General features: G+C 40.1%; 1 protein-coding gene across 1 annotated transcript; it reads left to right on the top strand.

Moving 5' to 3' along the window:
* Positions 1 to 358: 358 nt before the first annotated feature.
* On the top strand, positions 359 to 6,894 carry fbxl22 (F-box and leucine-rich repeat protein 22). The gene is given in 3 exon segments (XM_029434398.1): positions 359 to 481; positions 483 to 697; positions 5,020 to 6,894. Coding segments are annotated over 3 exon segments (687 nt in total). The 3' UTR covers positions 5,369 to 6,894.
* Positions 6,895 to 17,452: the final 10,558 nt, after the last annotated feature.

The following is a 17,452-nucleotide window of genomic DNA, read 5'->3' as shown; positions in this document are numbered from 1 at the left end:
ATGTCTATCTTTCCTTTTTTTGTGTCACTAAGTGTGTATCTGTATCTAAAAAGTAGGCCAGGGCAGAGTAAACATCTGCTGGCTCTCAACAGCGCTTGCCGCCTGTTGAGAGACATGACAGATGGAAAGGGAGCGTCTGGCTCAAACACTTCCATCTTTGACCGGTACCGCCAGTTGTCTTCCCAAAATAGCCTGCACTCCACGGCCTTATATGTGCTGGCCTCCAGTGTGTGCCTGAGGAGGCATCATGTATCTGGGTCACAGCAATACGGGCTGCAGGCGCATTGTTGCTGTTTCCCAGCAGGCCTATCGCAGCAACAGGGACGAGGCCTCTCTTTCTGCCTTGGGACGGCTCACCATGCATGTCACCCAGCTCAACCGCGAATGTCTCCTCCACCTTTTCTCCTTCCTAGACAAGGACAACCGGAAGAGTTTGTCCCTTACCTGCCAACAGCTGCGCGAGGTCTTCCTGGATCCCCTGCCTCTGGACTCTACTCCACTTGAGCTCCCCGTGTCAGCTGACCAGGGACAACTTTGTGCTGGGACCCTCATTGCGTTACTTGACAGTTTGCTGGTACTCGAGCAGGGTCCTGCAAGTGTGCAACATTGAGGACTGGTTGAAGAGCACGTTTCAGAAGGACATCTGCAGTAAACACGAGAGCCTGGTCAGCACTTTCCTGGCCCATGTCTGCCACATGTGAGTGTTTGTGAGGTTCTCCCCTCCTGCTTTGTCCTGGATTTTGTGATGAAACTTCATCAGTACTTTACAGTGTAGCCTACTGTAATATAATATGACAGTGGCTTTTGACTCCTAAAACAAAACAATGTCAATTTATGACCAAGTGAACCAGGGAGTGATTTACCTTGCTGTATTTAAAAAAAACTAAACATTTAGAGTCCTTAAGAAGTAAAATGATCTTTGATAAAAAAAATATTTTTAAGTCTGAAAAAAAAGGTAAAACAAATCTTTCTTTCTGCTTTTAGTCTTTTGGGACCCCTCATTGTTATCCTGGTGTGGGGGTCATGACCCCTTGGTTGAAGTATATTTACTTACGTACTTGTACTTCAGTACAAATAAGAGGTACTTTTAATGCTTTATACTTCTACTCCACTTCCATTACATTGTTTACTACATTTGTCTGGCCACTTTAGTTACTACTTTTCAGATTAAAACTGTGTATTAAAACATTTGGTGACTTTGAATTAGATATTTTCTGTACAACTGAAGGATTTCCTTTATGGAATGAGACAATTCTCCTTTTCCTTTAAGCTAAATAAACTATTTCAATAGAAAGGATTCTCTGGAAAATGTGAAGATGGAAACAGGGCTGGTACCATTCTCTGGATAATGAATACTTTTACTTTTGATAGGACTACTACTAAAGTAAATTTAGCTGAGAATACTTTTACTTAGGTAAGGTTTGAATGCAGGACTTTTACTTGTAGTGGAGTATGTTGACAGCGTAGTATTTTTACTGTTACTTAAGTACAGATGAATACTTCTTACGCCACTGGACAGTACAAACCCCAACCTCAAATATCCGTAATCAAAACTGAACATAAGTAGCTTTCAGTTATTTTGGATGCACTGTGTTGGCGTACCTGTTATTCTGTCCACCCCTGTAGCTGCTTTTCACAAGAGCCTGAGGTTTCACTTTTGTGTTGCACATGAACATGCAAACTTTTGGAAGATCCTATAATTTCCGGGTCATTCACAACCACCACAGGGGGGGAAATGTTTTCATTTAGAGGCACGTGGTTAACGGCAACTGCCATGTTTAGCTGAAGGGAAGAACATCATTAGAAACAGATGGTTTGGCTCTCTGGAGCTGACTATAGAGACAGACAAGTGACACATCTGTGGGACATTAGACTGATTCTATTACCGGTAACTAAAATAACTGTAGTCAAATATCAAATCCTATATATTGAAGGATGTGACAGTTGGATTTGATAGGTCACTGAAACGTAGCTCACTTGGCTTTTGGCCTTGTGTGCGTGGCTGGCTGCATGCAGGACTCAGCCTGAAGAGGCGTAATGAGGTCTCTGGAGAATTTCTTTAAGGCATCCAGTAATAACCGTTGATGTGAGGGAGCCTGGCCACTGCAGCTGGCCTGGACGAGAAGAGGGAAGAGGGGCTGGCTCATTGGCTCAGTGTATGACCCTGTGAGGATTTCCTGTATTGTGAAATTTGAGACGCAAGACACGAGAGATGTGGGGCCATTCAAAACTAGAACCACCTACTTTGTCTGGGTGCTGTATCTCGACGCCCTTAAGGCACACTCATTGCATACTGATAAACCCTCCCAAAATGTCTAAGGGAGTGGAGAGCGAGTGCACGTGACAAAGTGGGAGGGGTCGCAGAGAAGCTGTGGGGGTGATAAAGAGTGATTTGGCTGCAGACCCTCCCAGTCAGCTGCACACTGCGCAGGCAGGTGGAGCCTACAATTGGCTCTTTGTTGCTGTCAGAGGACTGAACATGTGCGTCTGTCTCCGCCTGCCTCTTCTTGGATAAGACTCCGTGCAAACTCTGACGCCAATCTCATGCCTGTCTTTTTATATCTTCATGGAAAAAAACATAGCATGTCTTTACAGTGTGACGATCCTCTAGTTGCCAGATGACTTAATTCAATAATAGAAGATTGAGTTTTTAGATTTGGATTATTTTGCGGTCAGTGTTATACAATATGAATTAACATGGTCTACATGCCATGTAGTGTGGGTGGCACAAAAGGCTTTAGCATGTGGCATTTATGATTACATATGTTGAAGGATTTTCATTCCAAAAATGTATATTTACACTATTTGAATACATTGATGATTTCTCTCTTTCTCAAAACAAGTGCACATCTTGGGCTACTTAAATGATAAGTTATGACTTCTGCTTACAAAGTACAGTTTCAGTTGACAGATGTTTTAAAAAAATATTCACAACTGAATCTAGATAGTAAAAGATTTTCAGAATCTGTTCAGTATGTTTGAAACAAACCATGAAGGGACCAACAGCAGCTGAATGTTAAATGTACGTTCGCAGTTGCTTTTAGAGTCCACTGGATAATTTGACCAGACAAAATAACCGTTAGGAAACCAAACAGGCCATTAGAGAGAAGATTACAGCTTAGCAGTGTGGTGTTCTGCTTGTGCTCAGCTCTGGTTGTTTTTATGTCAACGACATCATGGAAAGAAAGAAAGAATAATAGATAGATAGATAGATAGATAGATAGATAGATAGATAGATAGATAGATAGATAGATAGATAGATAGATAGATAGATAGATAGATAGATAGATAGATAGATAGATAGATAGATAGATAGATAGATGGATGGATGGATAGATGGATAGATGGATGGATAGATAGATGGTGATAGATAGATGAGATAGATAGATGATAGGATAGATAGATAGAGATAGATAGATAGATAGATAGATAGAATAGATAGATGGATGGATAGAATGGATAGATGGATGATGATGATAGATAGATGGATAGATAGATAGATAGATAGATAGATAGATAGATGGATGGATAGATGGATAGATGGATAGATGGATGGATAGATGGATGGATAGATAGATAGATAGATAGATAGATAGATAGATAGATAGATAGATAGATAGATAGATAGATAGATAGATAGATAAGATTAGTGCAAAAAGGTTGACAGATAATGAATAATCTTTTCCATTTTATGCACAGCAAACGTACTATTCTTGTGTTGTAAATGCCACAATGTGATTTGTCTTATGTCATCTCACATTCCAAAGAGCTGCACATGTACTAGACAGTTGTATAAACCTGCTGCAGGGCAAAACTATTTGTATCTTACAAAACAATAGAGAGGCCTAATAAAAACGGTACAGTAGCTACTTTTAAACAATCTTGTTTTTTTAATATATTAAAATAAAAATGCAATTTTATTTTTATTTTAAAAGCCTTAGTTTTGGACTTTAAATTGTTTTTAAATCAGCATTCTAACAGTTTGTTAATGTCGGGAAATGCTAATGGAACTATTGTACCTTGAGGGGATTGATTATGTAGCAAAGGTTAAAGACATGTTTACCTTCATTCACGTACACACCAACTGCAGTCTCTAAATTCTGCTGGCTTTTAGCTGTTGTCGTTCCACCGCCCCACCTCCTCTTTTTATTTTTTTCATTCGTTGCAGATTGTTACTGTGCAGTAACATCTGCTGACATAGCCCCACATTGCATGTAGCGATGCAGCCGGGCACGTGGAATGACTGTGCTCCCCCATGTTCAGAGGTTGCTGGGGCAGCACCTTCTTAATCTTGCAGGCAACTGGAATATGTTTGGCTCACATGTGGTAATGTGGTAAGATTATGTAAGTCTTTATGTAATCTACATCCGTGAACGTGAATGACTTCCTCCATGCATTGCCGAGCGTCTGTCTGCCAGCTCTGTGCTGCCGGCCTGCCAGTAGGTTGCAGTGCACTCCTGATACTGAGTGAAAACATGCAGTAAACATTCATTGCACAGCAAACAATTCACATCCATTTATAGAAATAATTCCTCTAAACGTGAGCATGAGAAAATGCTAAAATTCATCAAACATCCTGCAATTGTTATCCATACTCCATTTTTCTTTTCTTTTTTAGAGGACGGAAACACATGCCCAGTGGGACAGCATGTAAAGAAAAGATAGCGAGGTCTAGGTATTAAACTGCTCTATCGTTAAACAGATCATGTTGCTGCCTCACAGTGGTGTTGTTTACATCTCATGTCCCCCGATCTCTCTGTTCTCTTCTGTTATCTTATTCTATTCAAGAGACCTGAAGAGTATTCATCTGACAATAGGACACACACGCCAAACAGAATTGATTACTTAAGGCTAGTCGATCTGCAAACAAACTAATCCCTCCCTATACTACACAATTATGTCCTAAAGGCTGTTGAGTAAAGATGACACAGAACAGCTCTTGTACTGATTGTACTCAAATCAGGTTTGTGGAAACGTGTCATTTGTTATGGATGTAACTGACCGCTGTCTGTGCTACAGGTGTCCCAACCTGCTCTGGCTAACCCTGTCTGGCTGTGGACACATCACAGACCATGATGTGATCTCTGTGCTGCAGAGCTGCAGGAAGCTGCGCTGCCTCCACCTGGAGAACTGCGTCCGCATCACCGACTGCAGCCTGAAGGGTGTGGCGGCTCACGGAGAAAGTCTGCAGGAGGTAAAGGTGGACTTCTGCAGGAACATCACTCAGGCAGGGCTGCAGGCTGTCAGAGAGAAGAGGCCGGACATCCAGCTGAGCGCAGAGAAGAGCGCTGGTATGATCCCAGACAGCAAGCCAGAGACGAGGGTGCCACTCAGGAGGACACTTCAGAAAGTCCTGCAGTTCTCCTGATGGAAATGTTGGGCCACAAGGATGGGCATTTATTTTTTAATTTATGTATGGACTTGACTGTGATGACTTTATCTGTATTTAATATAAGTGTGTTTTTTAACCCTTTTTTATACTCTTTTATACAACATGTGTTGAATATGACTCTTCTTTATAAAGACATGCAATCTTTAAGCTGTCTCTAATTCCATGTTATCCTAACCAGCGAGAATTCCAGACACACCCATAATAAAGTCTTATGCTGCGTCTCAATTCGGATACTTCTGTTAGTACGCTGCCATGTCGTACACTATGTACTTACTTGCGTAGTGTTTGAATTTCAACAGGGTAGTGTCACAACTGTTGTGCGCTCTCTGGAAATGACAATCGCCGCTGTTAGCTAGCTACCAAATCATTACAGATTGCTAAATTTACCCAATAAACACTTTTATCCTCACTATGTATAACTTGTATTTGTATAGAACGGTGTTCAACCGAGCAACCACTGCTGGTCTCTCCCCTTTAGCTGCGTAGCCAGGATAGCGACCATTAAAGGTGTCTAAGCGTTCAACATTGAACTTTTTGACTGTTATGAGTGCACCATCCAGGTGCTCATAGTGCACTGCAGTTTGCCATACTTCTCAGTTTGACCGCGTTGATGCACTCAAAATAGCGAGTACAAAGGTACGCAAATTGAGACACAGTGTATACACAGGCCTTATCAGTAATTCTGAACCAATACACATTTAAATGCTGCAATGATATGATTCTATTCTTAAAGGAATAGTTTGTCACTTTGGGAAATATGCTTATTCACTTTCTTGCCGAGTGTCCGTGTAGTAAATAAGAAGCTAAAGCCAGGCTACCTATTTCCCAGTCTTCACTTTCTGCTCCAGCTAAATATTGACTATTCCGACGCAGGAGTGGTATCGATCTTCTCATCTAACTGTATCTAGCTCGATAAGAACGAGAATAAGTATGTTTCCCTAAATGTCAAACTATTCCTTTAATTGCGTTTGATGGTTTGATTAAAATATCATACACCTTCCCCAGAGCAGTTATGCACACCTACACAGTACAAAAGAGCAACAGGTGCAATGGTTGCTGTGTGATCTGCTGTGTGATCTCTCTGTTATGATAACACATGTCAGAGCTGGGAGGAAAGGTTCTCCGAGGGCAAAATGGCCCTGCGCCTGAGATTGGAATCACGTTATATAAGGTTGTTAGACATATGAAAGTAGGTTGAGTGTGTCTGTCTGTAAATGCCATGTGACAAATGTATTACAGGCTGCTGCTGCATGACCATTGATTTTCACACAGGGTCAACTTAATGAAGAACAAGCCTTTTTCAGTCCCACCAGGACGTGCGCTCAGATATTATTTTTGTACTGGATGGAGCAAGTCTTCAGTTTCCCTTTGAAACATTATGAAAACACTGTGTTTTTCTATTGGCTGTGTTACTCAGTGTGTCTGTGTTTTGTTTTTCTACTTATCTATTAAAAAAGACAATTTGCCATTGATTTGTGATGGACAATAAAGCTTTTACTGAATTAATTTTATAATGATGTGTTACAATATTAAGGTTCTTATAATTTCCTTCGATGGTGTTTAGTAGCAGCTTAAAAAGGCTGTAATTCATATATTTATATATATATACAGTATATGATCAGGATTCTATGCATGGTCACTATTGAGGCAACAATGAGGTGTATATTAATCCATTGCTGCAGAACTATAGCACTGATGATTGTTAACTGTGTTTTTAAGAACAGGCACTTTCTCTCAGCATCATCATGCAAAATGGTTTTCGCTCAATTGCATTCAGTAACAATATCTGAGTAATATGATTTGTGATACATAATGAAACATAATGAACAGTTTGTATTCAAAGTCTATTTGTTGGCCCTTCCAACCCCACTAAACAGGTTCGGTGATGAAACAGAATGAGCTGAGAAATGTGGTGAGAGTGGTTTCGACTACAGGATCAATTTCAAAAATTCCATTTGGCTTTTAAGTCATTAGACAAACATCGAGAGTACATTAATATATTTCCGGCTAAACCGAACATGAGCTTTCTTGGTTGATAAGAGTCAGAACAAATTAAAATTAGATTAGATTAAATAACATTAATTATGTGTGCAATTTCTCCTCTGTGGTACCTGGTATCCCTTTATTGCAAAACGCAATGGTGACAGCCATGGTGAGGATAGTATAGCATGTACGGTTTTAAAGTACAAAGAAAGCCCCAAACCAGATAAATCTAAGATAAATCTAACTCTGCTGTTGCACAGACACTGTTTAGAAGCCAGACAACAGATATTATATTATTCTCTTTAAAGAAATATGTATGAAGACGTATGAGTTCCAGGTGGGGCGACCCCTGAGGCGCATCTGGCTGCATACAGAACTCAGACATGTAACAACACAACTGTATCAAAGCGTAACTCTACTGCTTGTTTCCACTAGGGGCAGGGTTATTCAAATGACAATATGATGATCTTAAATGACCTGTTGCCCAGATGCACGTCCTTAAAAGCACTTTCTTTTGCTGTGCAGTTAGCTATTCAGTTTAAGGCAGCAGCTGCCTGTTTGTTAACTCCCCAATACTGATGTGAGTTACATTGTATAACTCCTTATTTATGCAGCTCCTTCAGTTCATCTGAATAGTGAATAAAGTATCTAAGTTCAGCCTTCACTTTAATGGAATCCAGGGGAAAAAAGTCATGAACAAAAGGGCAGTTTGTGCCTGAAAAGAGTGGCTACTATGTTGAATATGGTCCTATCATACAGTGAGAGAAAGTCACTGTCTGAGCTGAACAACTGTTTTCTGTGTGTGTTTCTTGATATTTAAATAATTATAAAGCACCATGAACTCAATTCATTGTATCTGCTCTTCAAATCTCAAACATTTCATGAAATGCAAATGTTTTGTTGTTCAATCTCTACTAGCACATTCAGATAAATTGCGTCTTGCGTTGGTCATTTAGATTTTACTATCCTCGGCCACAGTTGGTATTATTTTGCTGTACAAAGGATATTTCATGAGAGAGCTGGTGTAATATAAATCCTCTAAGATCAAATGTGCGCCTGTCTCCGCAATGGACTGCGAAGGGGCTTGAACTTGTTTGAACTACCAAGCCGGAGGTGAAACAGACTGGGTCGGGGGGGGGGGGTTGGGGCTAACTATGTCTTCAAACAGACCACACTTTGCAATTATTTTCTTCTTTTATGAGAACAGTCTGCTAGATGGTTCATGTTTTAAAAGCGCTTAAGTGGAATATTGTGCCAACAGTTTTCTGGTTGAAGCCAGATGAAACATTGAATCTTTATCATCTGCTTCAGAAGACATGCTAGAGAACAATAGACATACTTGCCTAAGGAGTGTTTCAGCTGCAACACCTGAGGATGTTTCTAATATGTAACTCACAATAACACTGAGAGCATGAGTTTGCGTAAACTTTGCATCCACTTGTTTGCTTGTACAGCCAAATAACTCACCCAACAGGTGTTAGTCTCTGAAAAAGATATTTTATAAATCACATTTAATAAACTCATTATTTATTCTGGTCGCAAAATATTTATCTAACCTGACTTCATCTGTTAAATGAATATAGTACAATAGTTGTCTGGGAAATGTAAGAAATTGAAGTCAAGTAAAGTACAAGAGCCTCAAAATTGCACGTTAGTATAGTACTTGTAAATGTAGGACTACTCACCATTGTAGGCTACTTCATGGGAAAAACCTCATAACAAAATAAATGCTCAACCACAGATTACCTTCTGACAAAATGCACATCTTAAAACAAGGAGCACTGCATACTCTGGGCCCTCACCGGCACATGAATGGACACATCCAAACTAAATGAACAGCTGGATTTAAATTATGTTCTCCTAAATCAAAATTGGTTAAAACGCTAATTCTGAGGGTTTGATTAAATGTGTTACTCTTGCTCCATTAGAATAACAAATTTCAGTTAGAAGATTTCAGCCGAGTGAAGCTCTCTCTCTGTCTAATCATTTTGATTAGCTGCTCTGCTCACGACAAGTGGCTTCATGTGGAGAGATGAGAGCCTATGATTTTAATGACTCATACTTATTATACTTAGATATGAATCACAAAAGACAAAAAAGTACAGCTATATTTAAATAATTTATTTATTAGTATAATTAGTTTTTTAAAAATTGATCATGCATAATGTTTCATGTTTCTAGCAGGTGACAGTAGCATTTCATATTTTTTGTATTTCTCGGAAGCCATTTTTAAAGTTGCATTTCTCACAATGTGCCTCCAGCAGCTCGTTTGGAGATTCTGTTATGTTAATCGGGCTAATGTAGTATGAGGAGCAGCCTCCAGAGGTCTGGTAAATTCACTTCTTTCTAACTCAACAACTCCAGATTTTTTTAAACTTGTAGTAGTGGATGTAGTCTAGACAAACAAAGTTTGAACCTGATAAAGTGTACTTAAAAGGCTAAACAATTGTACCGAAGCCTGCTTTAAAGCTCATTAAGAAGCTGCACTAGCTGGCTGGTTATTATGAGGTTTTACTATATGCATCAGCTTACATAGCACAACTTTTAAATAGTGGTAAACATTGTAATTGGCTGGATAAAAAAAAAAAGTGTGGCCGTATCCTCTAACAGAGATTTCATGTTATTGTGGTGGAGAATACCATATAGTCTGCATCCTGCCATTAACAGGGCAGATTCCCCATATAATATATAGATGCTTTCAGGATGACAGCAGGCAAAGAGTCCAGCGTGTTATCTTGAGGATTCATGCTGTGCGAAGGCCTTTCTGGAGCTTGTAGTGTGGAACCTTTCCCCTGTGTGAAACATGAGCTGATAAAGACAGGATGCTGGGTGTAATAGAGGGAGGGGGACTGAGGCAATGGAGGTAAAAGGAAGGGGGTAGCCATTTGAGCCCTGAAACCTGAAATCAGCAGTTTCCTGACAGCCTTATAAGGTCAGCCATGGGAGGCATTTCCAGTGTCCACCCACTGATTACTCACCCATGGATGGAAGGAGGAGGGTATTGAGGCTTCAGCAGGAGGGAGGAAAAGAGGGAGGGCTCGTGTTTTTTGGTTTTTGGAGTACTTTGTTTTTGAAACCATGACCGAGGGAGAGGCTCTACTGATCTCCATCTCATTCACCACAGAGGAGGACATCTTGACCCTTGGTGTGATATCAGATGCAGAGTCATTTGGTTGAAGTTAACCAGTAACTTTGCTACTTTTTTATAACCCAAATCATTGGATTGTAAGAGCCTGGGGTATAGGCTGTTATCAAAACTGGAACACTGTGGATGAGTAATACAGTCTAGACAGTTGAAGCATGTGTTACCTTCTCTTTTATGAAACAGATTGTAAAAAGGTTGTAAACTCTTGCATGTGTAAGCCATGAACCCAGTTAGACCTTGAGCTGATCAGAAACCTCTAACAAAGTCTCTGTCAAGTGTAAAGGCAAATAAGACTTTAGGGCTAGACTCAAATCTGATTTTGGAAAACCACTTATCATATCAAAAGTATTCTTGCATCATATGATCCTTTTTTCTGCCGCTTTGTAATTGTAAATAGGTTATTCCGGAGTTAAAGTCCTCTAGGTTAAACTACGAAGATTATCTAACGTAGGTTGAATTAGATTCACCTTCACCACTCAGATGTCAATGCAACCGTAAGAGTTGAATAATATGATATAATAATTTACGTAAGATTTTAATTGCAGAACATTTTGTTATTGCTACTTTTACTTAAGAATTTTTATTTATTTAATACTTTCTCCAACCAGCTCAAAAAAAAAAAAAAGTTCATATCACAAGTTAGATGGAACATGGACTGTAGAAACATCTTATCTGGATAAGTCACCGTCACCGAACCTGAGACTGTTCAAAACTCCTATCAGACCTTGATGAGAAATACTGCCCCTTGAGTCTCCTTTTAAACGACATTTCGATGCTTCGACTCTTGTATGTGCTATCTTGCACCTGCTCTGGTTGGTGTGAGTCTGTCCTCGGGGCCAAGTCTGCAGAGGGAGAGACCATTTTGATAATGTAGCATAGGTTTGAAGCCCTTCTCTTGTTCTAGGATACTTTATTCTCCATATTTCCTACTGAATAACTTTGAGATCTTTTGCTTGAGATCTTTTGCCTCAGTTGTGAATTATTTATTAAGTTATTTGTAGACATATATTATCCTAGGTAAGATAAATCAAATCCAAGATGCACACGATTATATTTGTACTAATTCTAGTAAGAATAAGAAACATTTGAATAACTGTTGTCTGACACTACAGCACATTCAAGTCCTTCAATGCTGGTTTCATTTCATAAAACAGAGCTTACATTTGTCTCTGCACACACATTCTGATATTGTGTCAAGTGTTGACATGAGATGGCAGCAGAGAAAGTGATACAGGAAAGAGGGATGATGCAGAGAAGCATCGTTGCAAGAACGCCGGCTCAAGGACACGTGGAGGTCCAGGGAAGAGACAATGGTTGTTGTCTGTAACAACATGACAATAAAACAAAAAGGCAGAGGAGCCGCATCACAGACGGAGGTTTGACTCAGTCGTCCCTAACCTCTCACTTTCCCAGGCTGTGAAACCACTTTGAAATTGTGAGCTTTACTGAATGTACACTAATGTCAAATCTAAAGTTTACTGAAGAACGAGTAGTATGAGAAAATTCAATTCAGATATATATTTCTTTTCAGATTAGTCTGGCATTGTGCAGATTTAGTTTCCACAAATGATTTTAGTGCAGCTTCCTTCCTATCACTCAGACAGCTTCATGTCACATGTCTAAAAAGGGACACCTTAAGTAATCTGATCACCACACTAATGGCATCCAGAGATAAATGGCTGCTTTCATTTTCTCATTTAATATATACAGAGCTAGTTTCTCCCCATTTATAATGCTGCAGATTAAAACAGACTCACAGGTTATTGGAAATGTGGCACAAGACATGATGCGAGGTGAATACAGCCACTTACTTGTTCTGTTTGTCATTTCAAATGAAACTGTTCCAGATTGTGGTAGAAAACTATTTTCACAACAATATGTATTTATGCACACATTTCTCTTTCTCCCTCGATACTTTTGATATGATCTAATAATTCTAAATTTGATTTCCCTGTGGTTCTTTGCTAACTTCTTTTGGCCCGAGGCACACGCGAAATAGGAGGCAAGAGCATGCAGAAGTGGGGCTACTGCTCCCCTGTGAGCCAGAGGATGGGTCTATTTGTGGAGCTATTTCTGTTTCCGTCTGTCAGAGCATCCACAAAGCCTGCCGAGCGCCGACCAGGGCGCATGTGAGGGAGTAACAAGAGCACTAAAGGGGAAGACAGTGAAGACTCTGATGATGCTTCTTGGCTGGGCTTCAGGCAAGGACACAATCAAACGCAGTGCAGGATATGAAAGAGCACACTGAGCTGATATCGTACACCGTGTGCTGTTTTGCTTGTCTCCCATGTGGCCTGGTAATTAGACAGGCAGTATTAGGGCCCTCTGTGTCTGCTGTCGATCACAGCTCTCCACAGAGAGGTTGCATACTTGGACCAGGCTTGCTATCCAACTGGTCGCACTCTGCAGGGGATGTAGGAGGACAGCCAGCCTCCTCTGACGTGAGCATGGATGGAGGACAGAGCAGCAGATGACATGTGCAGATAGGAGTGGGAGGCTGAATGAAGCACGCTCGTGAGTCACAGCATGGGCAAATGAGCACGCTACTTATAATGACAGGCTTTCAACTTGGGTTCATAATGCAATCACTCTGTTGTTGTCAGCACTCAAATTACAATGGGAAAATGTATGGAAAGGATAAGAAACGCAGAGAGCAGTAATGGGTCTCTAACCTTGAGGAATGCAGTAGCATCAGACTAATAGGCCACTTACATTCACTGTGTCTAACATGTCGTGTTAGAGGTCAGCGTTGAACATGTGTACTCACCGTTATGTGGAAAAGGTCAATTACCTGCACTTGTTTTAATACAAGGCAGACCCAACAGTCCAAACACATACATGCTGTTTGACTCTGTGAAACTGTCCGAACCAAAACTATGTGAATTGAGCTTCAATGTGACATCAACCTGCCTGTCTGACATGATGAATGTCCACACATCTGAACCTGGATGTGAACTGATGGAATCTCTAACAAGCTTTGTTTTAGCCAGATCATAAGACATTATCTTCATTATCATCGTTCTACTCGTCTTTAGGAGAGGAAAAAGTATCCTGATCTTTTACTTAGTAAAAAGTACTAATATAGAAATGCAAAATCAGAAGTACTGCTTTCAAAATCTTACTTAATATTTTAGGCAAAATGTACTTAAAGTAACAAAAGTAAAAGTATTCATAATGCAGAATGTATAACAATAATATGCAAGCAAATAACTAAAGCTGTGAGGTCAATGTAGTGAAGTAAAACATACAATACCATCTGAACAGTAGTGAAGTAAAAGTTAAAAGTAGTAATAGATGGAAATACTTTGCTTAAGTACCTGAGAAATGTATTGAAGCAGAGTACTTAGTTACTTTCCACTATTGGTCATCGTCACTGTACAGCAGAGCAACCTGACGCGTGTCATAGTGAACTCTGGGACCTCTGACCTCATTCATATGATCTCCTGCAGGATATTTGGCTCAGCCATGACATTTTAGCTGGCTCTCTGTGAATGTTCTCGAGCAGGTCAAGCTTAGACCTCACATTTCATTTTGTGCCTTGTTACATTCTACTCAAAAGCCGAAGCCAAAGGTCATGTCAGGCCAGTCGCTGTAAGAATGGCCAGTTGGTCTTTCCTGTCAATACCTTCCTGCAGAAGCTCAATGGACTGAAAACGGACTTACTTATGCTGCAAATTCAGTAGCACCTTATTGTATTTCAATAACTGTTCACCAATGACATGATGGAAAACAAAGTAATATGCTTGAAAAATGACTACATTTCAGGCACTTAAACTTTCCTTGTGGGAAACTGAAATTGTACATTTGACATTTGGTGTCAACATTCATGAGTTTTTTCGACCATATTACTCACTAAGTACATTTCAGACATTAAGTTCAATAAACAACTGTCATGTCGTGCTGACAGTCCACAGATTGATTAATGATATGCCACTGTGTTCACTCTTCCACTAATGGGAGTTTTGTAGTAGTAGCTGAGTAAGTGTACTTTAAATGCAAAAGGAATTTTGCCTTTATTCCTAGAAGTGTAAAAAGATGTGTTGAGGGACAGAGAGAGAGAGAGAGAGAGAGAGAGAGAGAGAGAGAGAGAGAGAGAGAGAGAGAGAGAGAGGGGGGGGGGGGGGGGGGCAGACGCAATTAAATGAGAGGATTGATACCATTTTAATATTTTTTTGTTAAATAAGGCTACAACCCCAGCAGGTTATCTTACATTATTACACATTCAGATGCTCTGCAGCTCTAACACCTTCTAGTTTGTTTGTTTAATTCGTACAAAAACTGAACTGTGTAAAAATATTAATTTGTCACTTTGCATTGCCGCTATGTGCTGGACTATTACTTGGCTGGGAGCAGTAACTCCCTTGAGTTGCTGCTGGCTTCCTTGCAACTGCTCCAGGCCAAGAAATAGTCTGACGCACAACTTGAAGGCAGATTTAGTTACCTTTGGACTGAGCCAGGCTTCTGTTTCAACCTGTTTGTAGTCTTTATGCTAAGCTAAGCTAACCGGCTGCTGGTGGAAGCTATACATTTCTTTACCGTGCAGACTTGAGAGTGGTATCAGTCTTCTCATCTATCCCTCGTTCCTCGAAGTGGCACTCCAACGTTGGTTTAATTGTTCAGCATCGGAGGTTGTCACTTGTTCTAAATACAATATATATATAGAAACTGTCAGTAAAATTCAATATGATGATTCTAGCAGATGCTTGAGAACATCTTGATTCATCTCATTATCTTAATCACATTGCATGAATTTACTGTTAAGTCACAGCAAGGGAGGAAATGTCGTTCCATAGGCAGCTCGGAACTGAGCTCATGTTTTCATAACACAACATAAGAACCTAAAGAAAAGTCCACCGAGGCCAAGGACAATGAGAGGTCACTGTGTGTTAGGCACGAGCAAGTGCACAAGTCACTTTTTACTTTAAATGTTTACAAGGTGCAAGAGTGAAGTTGTTAGGATACACAGCTCAGTTGTTATTTCTGCTAACACTGGTGATATCTGTGCTTCTTGCATTCCTCTTTGAGGTGTTAAAGCTCATTACTCCTAAATTGGTTACGCCTCCACGATGACATAAATATGTAAATGAGAATCCTTTAAAATGAATCCTTTCTTGTTCAGTCAAGACTTTGTAAAGTTGAAACACACATTTCCATTCAGAAATATACACTAGTCCAGTAATTGGTTGCTCTTAAAAAAGATTGGGACGCGAATGCAAACACACTAATGCACGTGGCTCCACACACAGCCTACATTTTGCACGTACACACACAGATGTATACAAACCCGTTGACCTGCTGAGAGCTAAGAAATACCAGCTCTTTGGCTCTTGTGTTCAGCCATCTGTGTCACTCTGAACCTTCTGACCTTGTGAAACAGCAGACCTGCAAATTAGCCTAAAATATTGGTCTGAAACCTGTACTCCTGAGTATCAGATGTCAGACTCAGTGTGCTGAGCTCTGCTTTAATGCTATTTCCCCTTAGTCACACCTCTTTACTGTCACACACATGCTTCTGAGACGTACGTTCTATGTTTGTTTCCGTTACGTCATGCATCCTCCTTACATAACTCTATGGTATCCTCTACTTGCTCATGTGTTAGAGCCTAGTCTAGATATGCAACATGCTGCTGTTGCACACTAATGTTTCTGTATTGTTTGAAAATGTTTATTGCTATTTCATGGTCTTGTTATTTGTGTTAAGGGGAAATACAATCTTGATTGCAGACACAGATTTATATCTCAGAGGAAGTTGTAAAAGCCGTATCTGGAAAAATAACTCACAGTTACATCGTCAGGTTTTATTGAAACAGAGCACAGAGAGGATTGGCTTAACCCGGGTGTACTCCAGCCAACACAGAATAAAATCATGAGCGAACGTAGAGTCTCATGCACAAAACATACATATGAGATAAATTGTGCACTTTATGGGGATAGGAAACATATTCAAACGTCTCAGGGCCAGCAGAGAAAGATTTAGTTCAGGATAAATGGTTGTAATGTTGAGTGTCCTTGACTGGCTCAGTTTGTGGCTATACATAATTAGCCATGTGACCATTAAACTGTTTAACCAGGATCCCGCTAAGCTTAGCTCCGATGAATGCTGCGTGAATTCAGACCTCCTTGGAAAGTTAATGGGCCATGTGGGAGGCTTGAGCTAAAATTAGGTAACAGAGTTTCATCCTGACTATGAGATTTGTGCCCAAAGTCCACAGAATCCCCAACCCCCCACCCCCCACCACCACCTCCTCCCTCCCCTCTGTCACCACCACTCTTTAGGCTGTTGGCAGATTCATTTGCGCTTGACCTAGTTAATGTCTCTAGAGCTGCAGGAGTAAACACATGCAACTATTCCTCTCCAGAAAACCTGGAATTATCCATACTTTACACACAGGCCAGGTTAGTTTCCACAAAAAGGAGGATAAACATGTTTAATGTTTGGTTTGTTGAACTACTCTAGTGGACAATCACCAGCCTTTACTGCTTGATTACAACTTTGACATTATACCAGGTCAGACCATAATGAGGTCGCCATCTTTATCTAATGAAATGCCTCCCGAGCTTCTAAATATTCTGGTGATATTTTATCATTTGATTAAACCAAATCTTACTTGTCTACCCTTTGTGCTCTCCTGTACAACATTTATTGTTTCGGACCTTCTGTACTGGAATTTAATTAAGGAGTGAAATTAAATTAAGATTACTCTTCAGGTAACATGTTTCTCTTGTTGGTCTTGCCTTTATTCGCACATTTACTATAAATGTGTTGTAAGCCAATAAAAGTAGAACAGAGGGAGGAGATAAAATACATCCTATTTACAAAATAGTTTTTCAATTATCAATGGCCAAAGTAGTAAAACCTTGAAATGGGTGCAAAATAACAGCAAATTAATTTGTTCTCTGAAATATTAATTGGCTCCTTCTTACTTTCCATT

This window comes from Cottoperca gobio, chromosome 6, assembly GCF_900634415.1.
Source record: "Cottoperca gobio chromosome 6, fCotGob3.1, whole genome shotgun sequence".
NCBI classification, from domain to species: Eukaryota; Metazoa; Chordata; class Actinopteri; order Perciformes; family Bovichtidae; genus Cottoperca; species Cottoperca gobio.
This window is presented reverse-complemented; position numbering and strand designations above follow the sequence as displayed.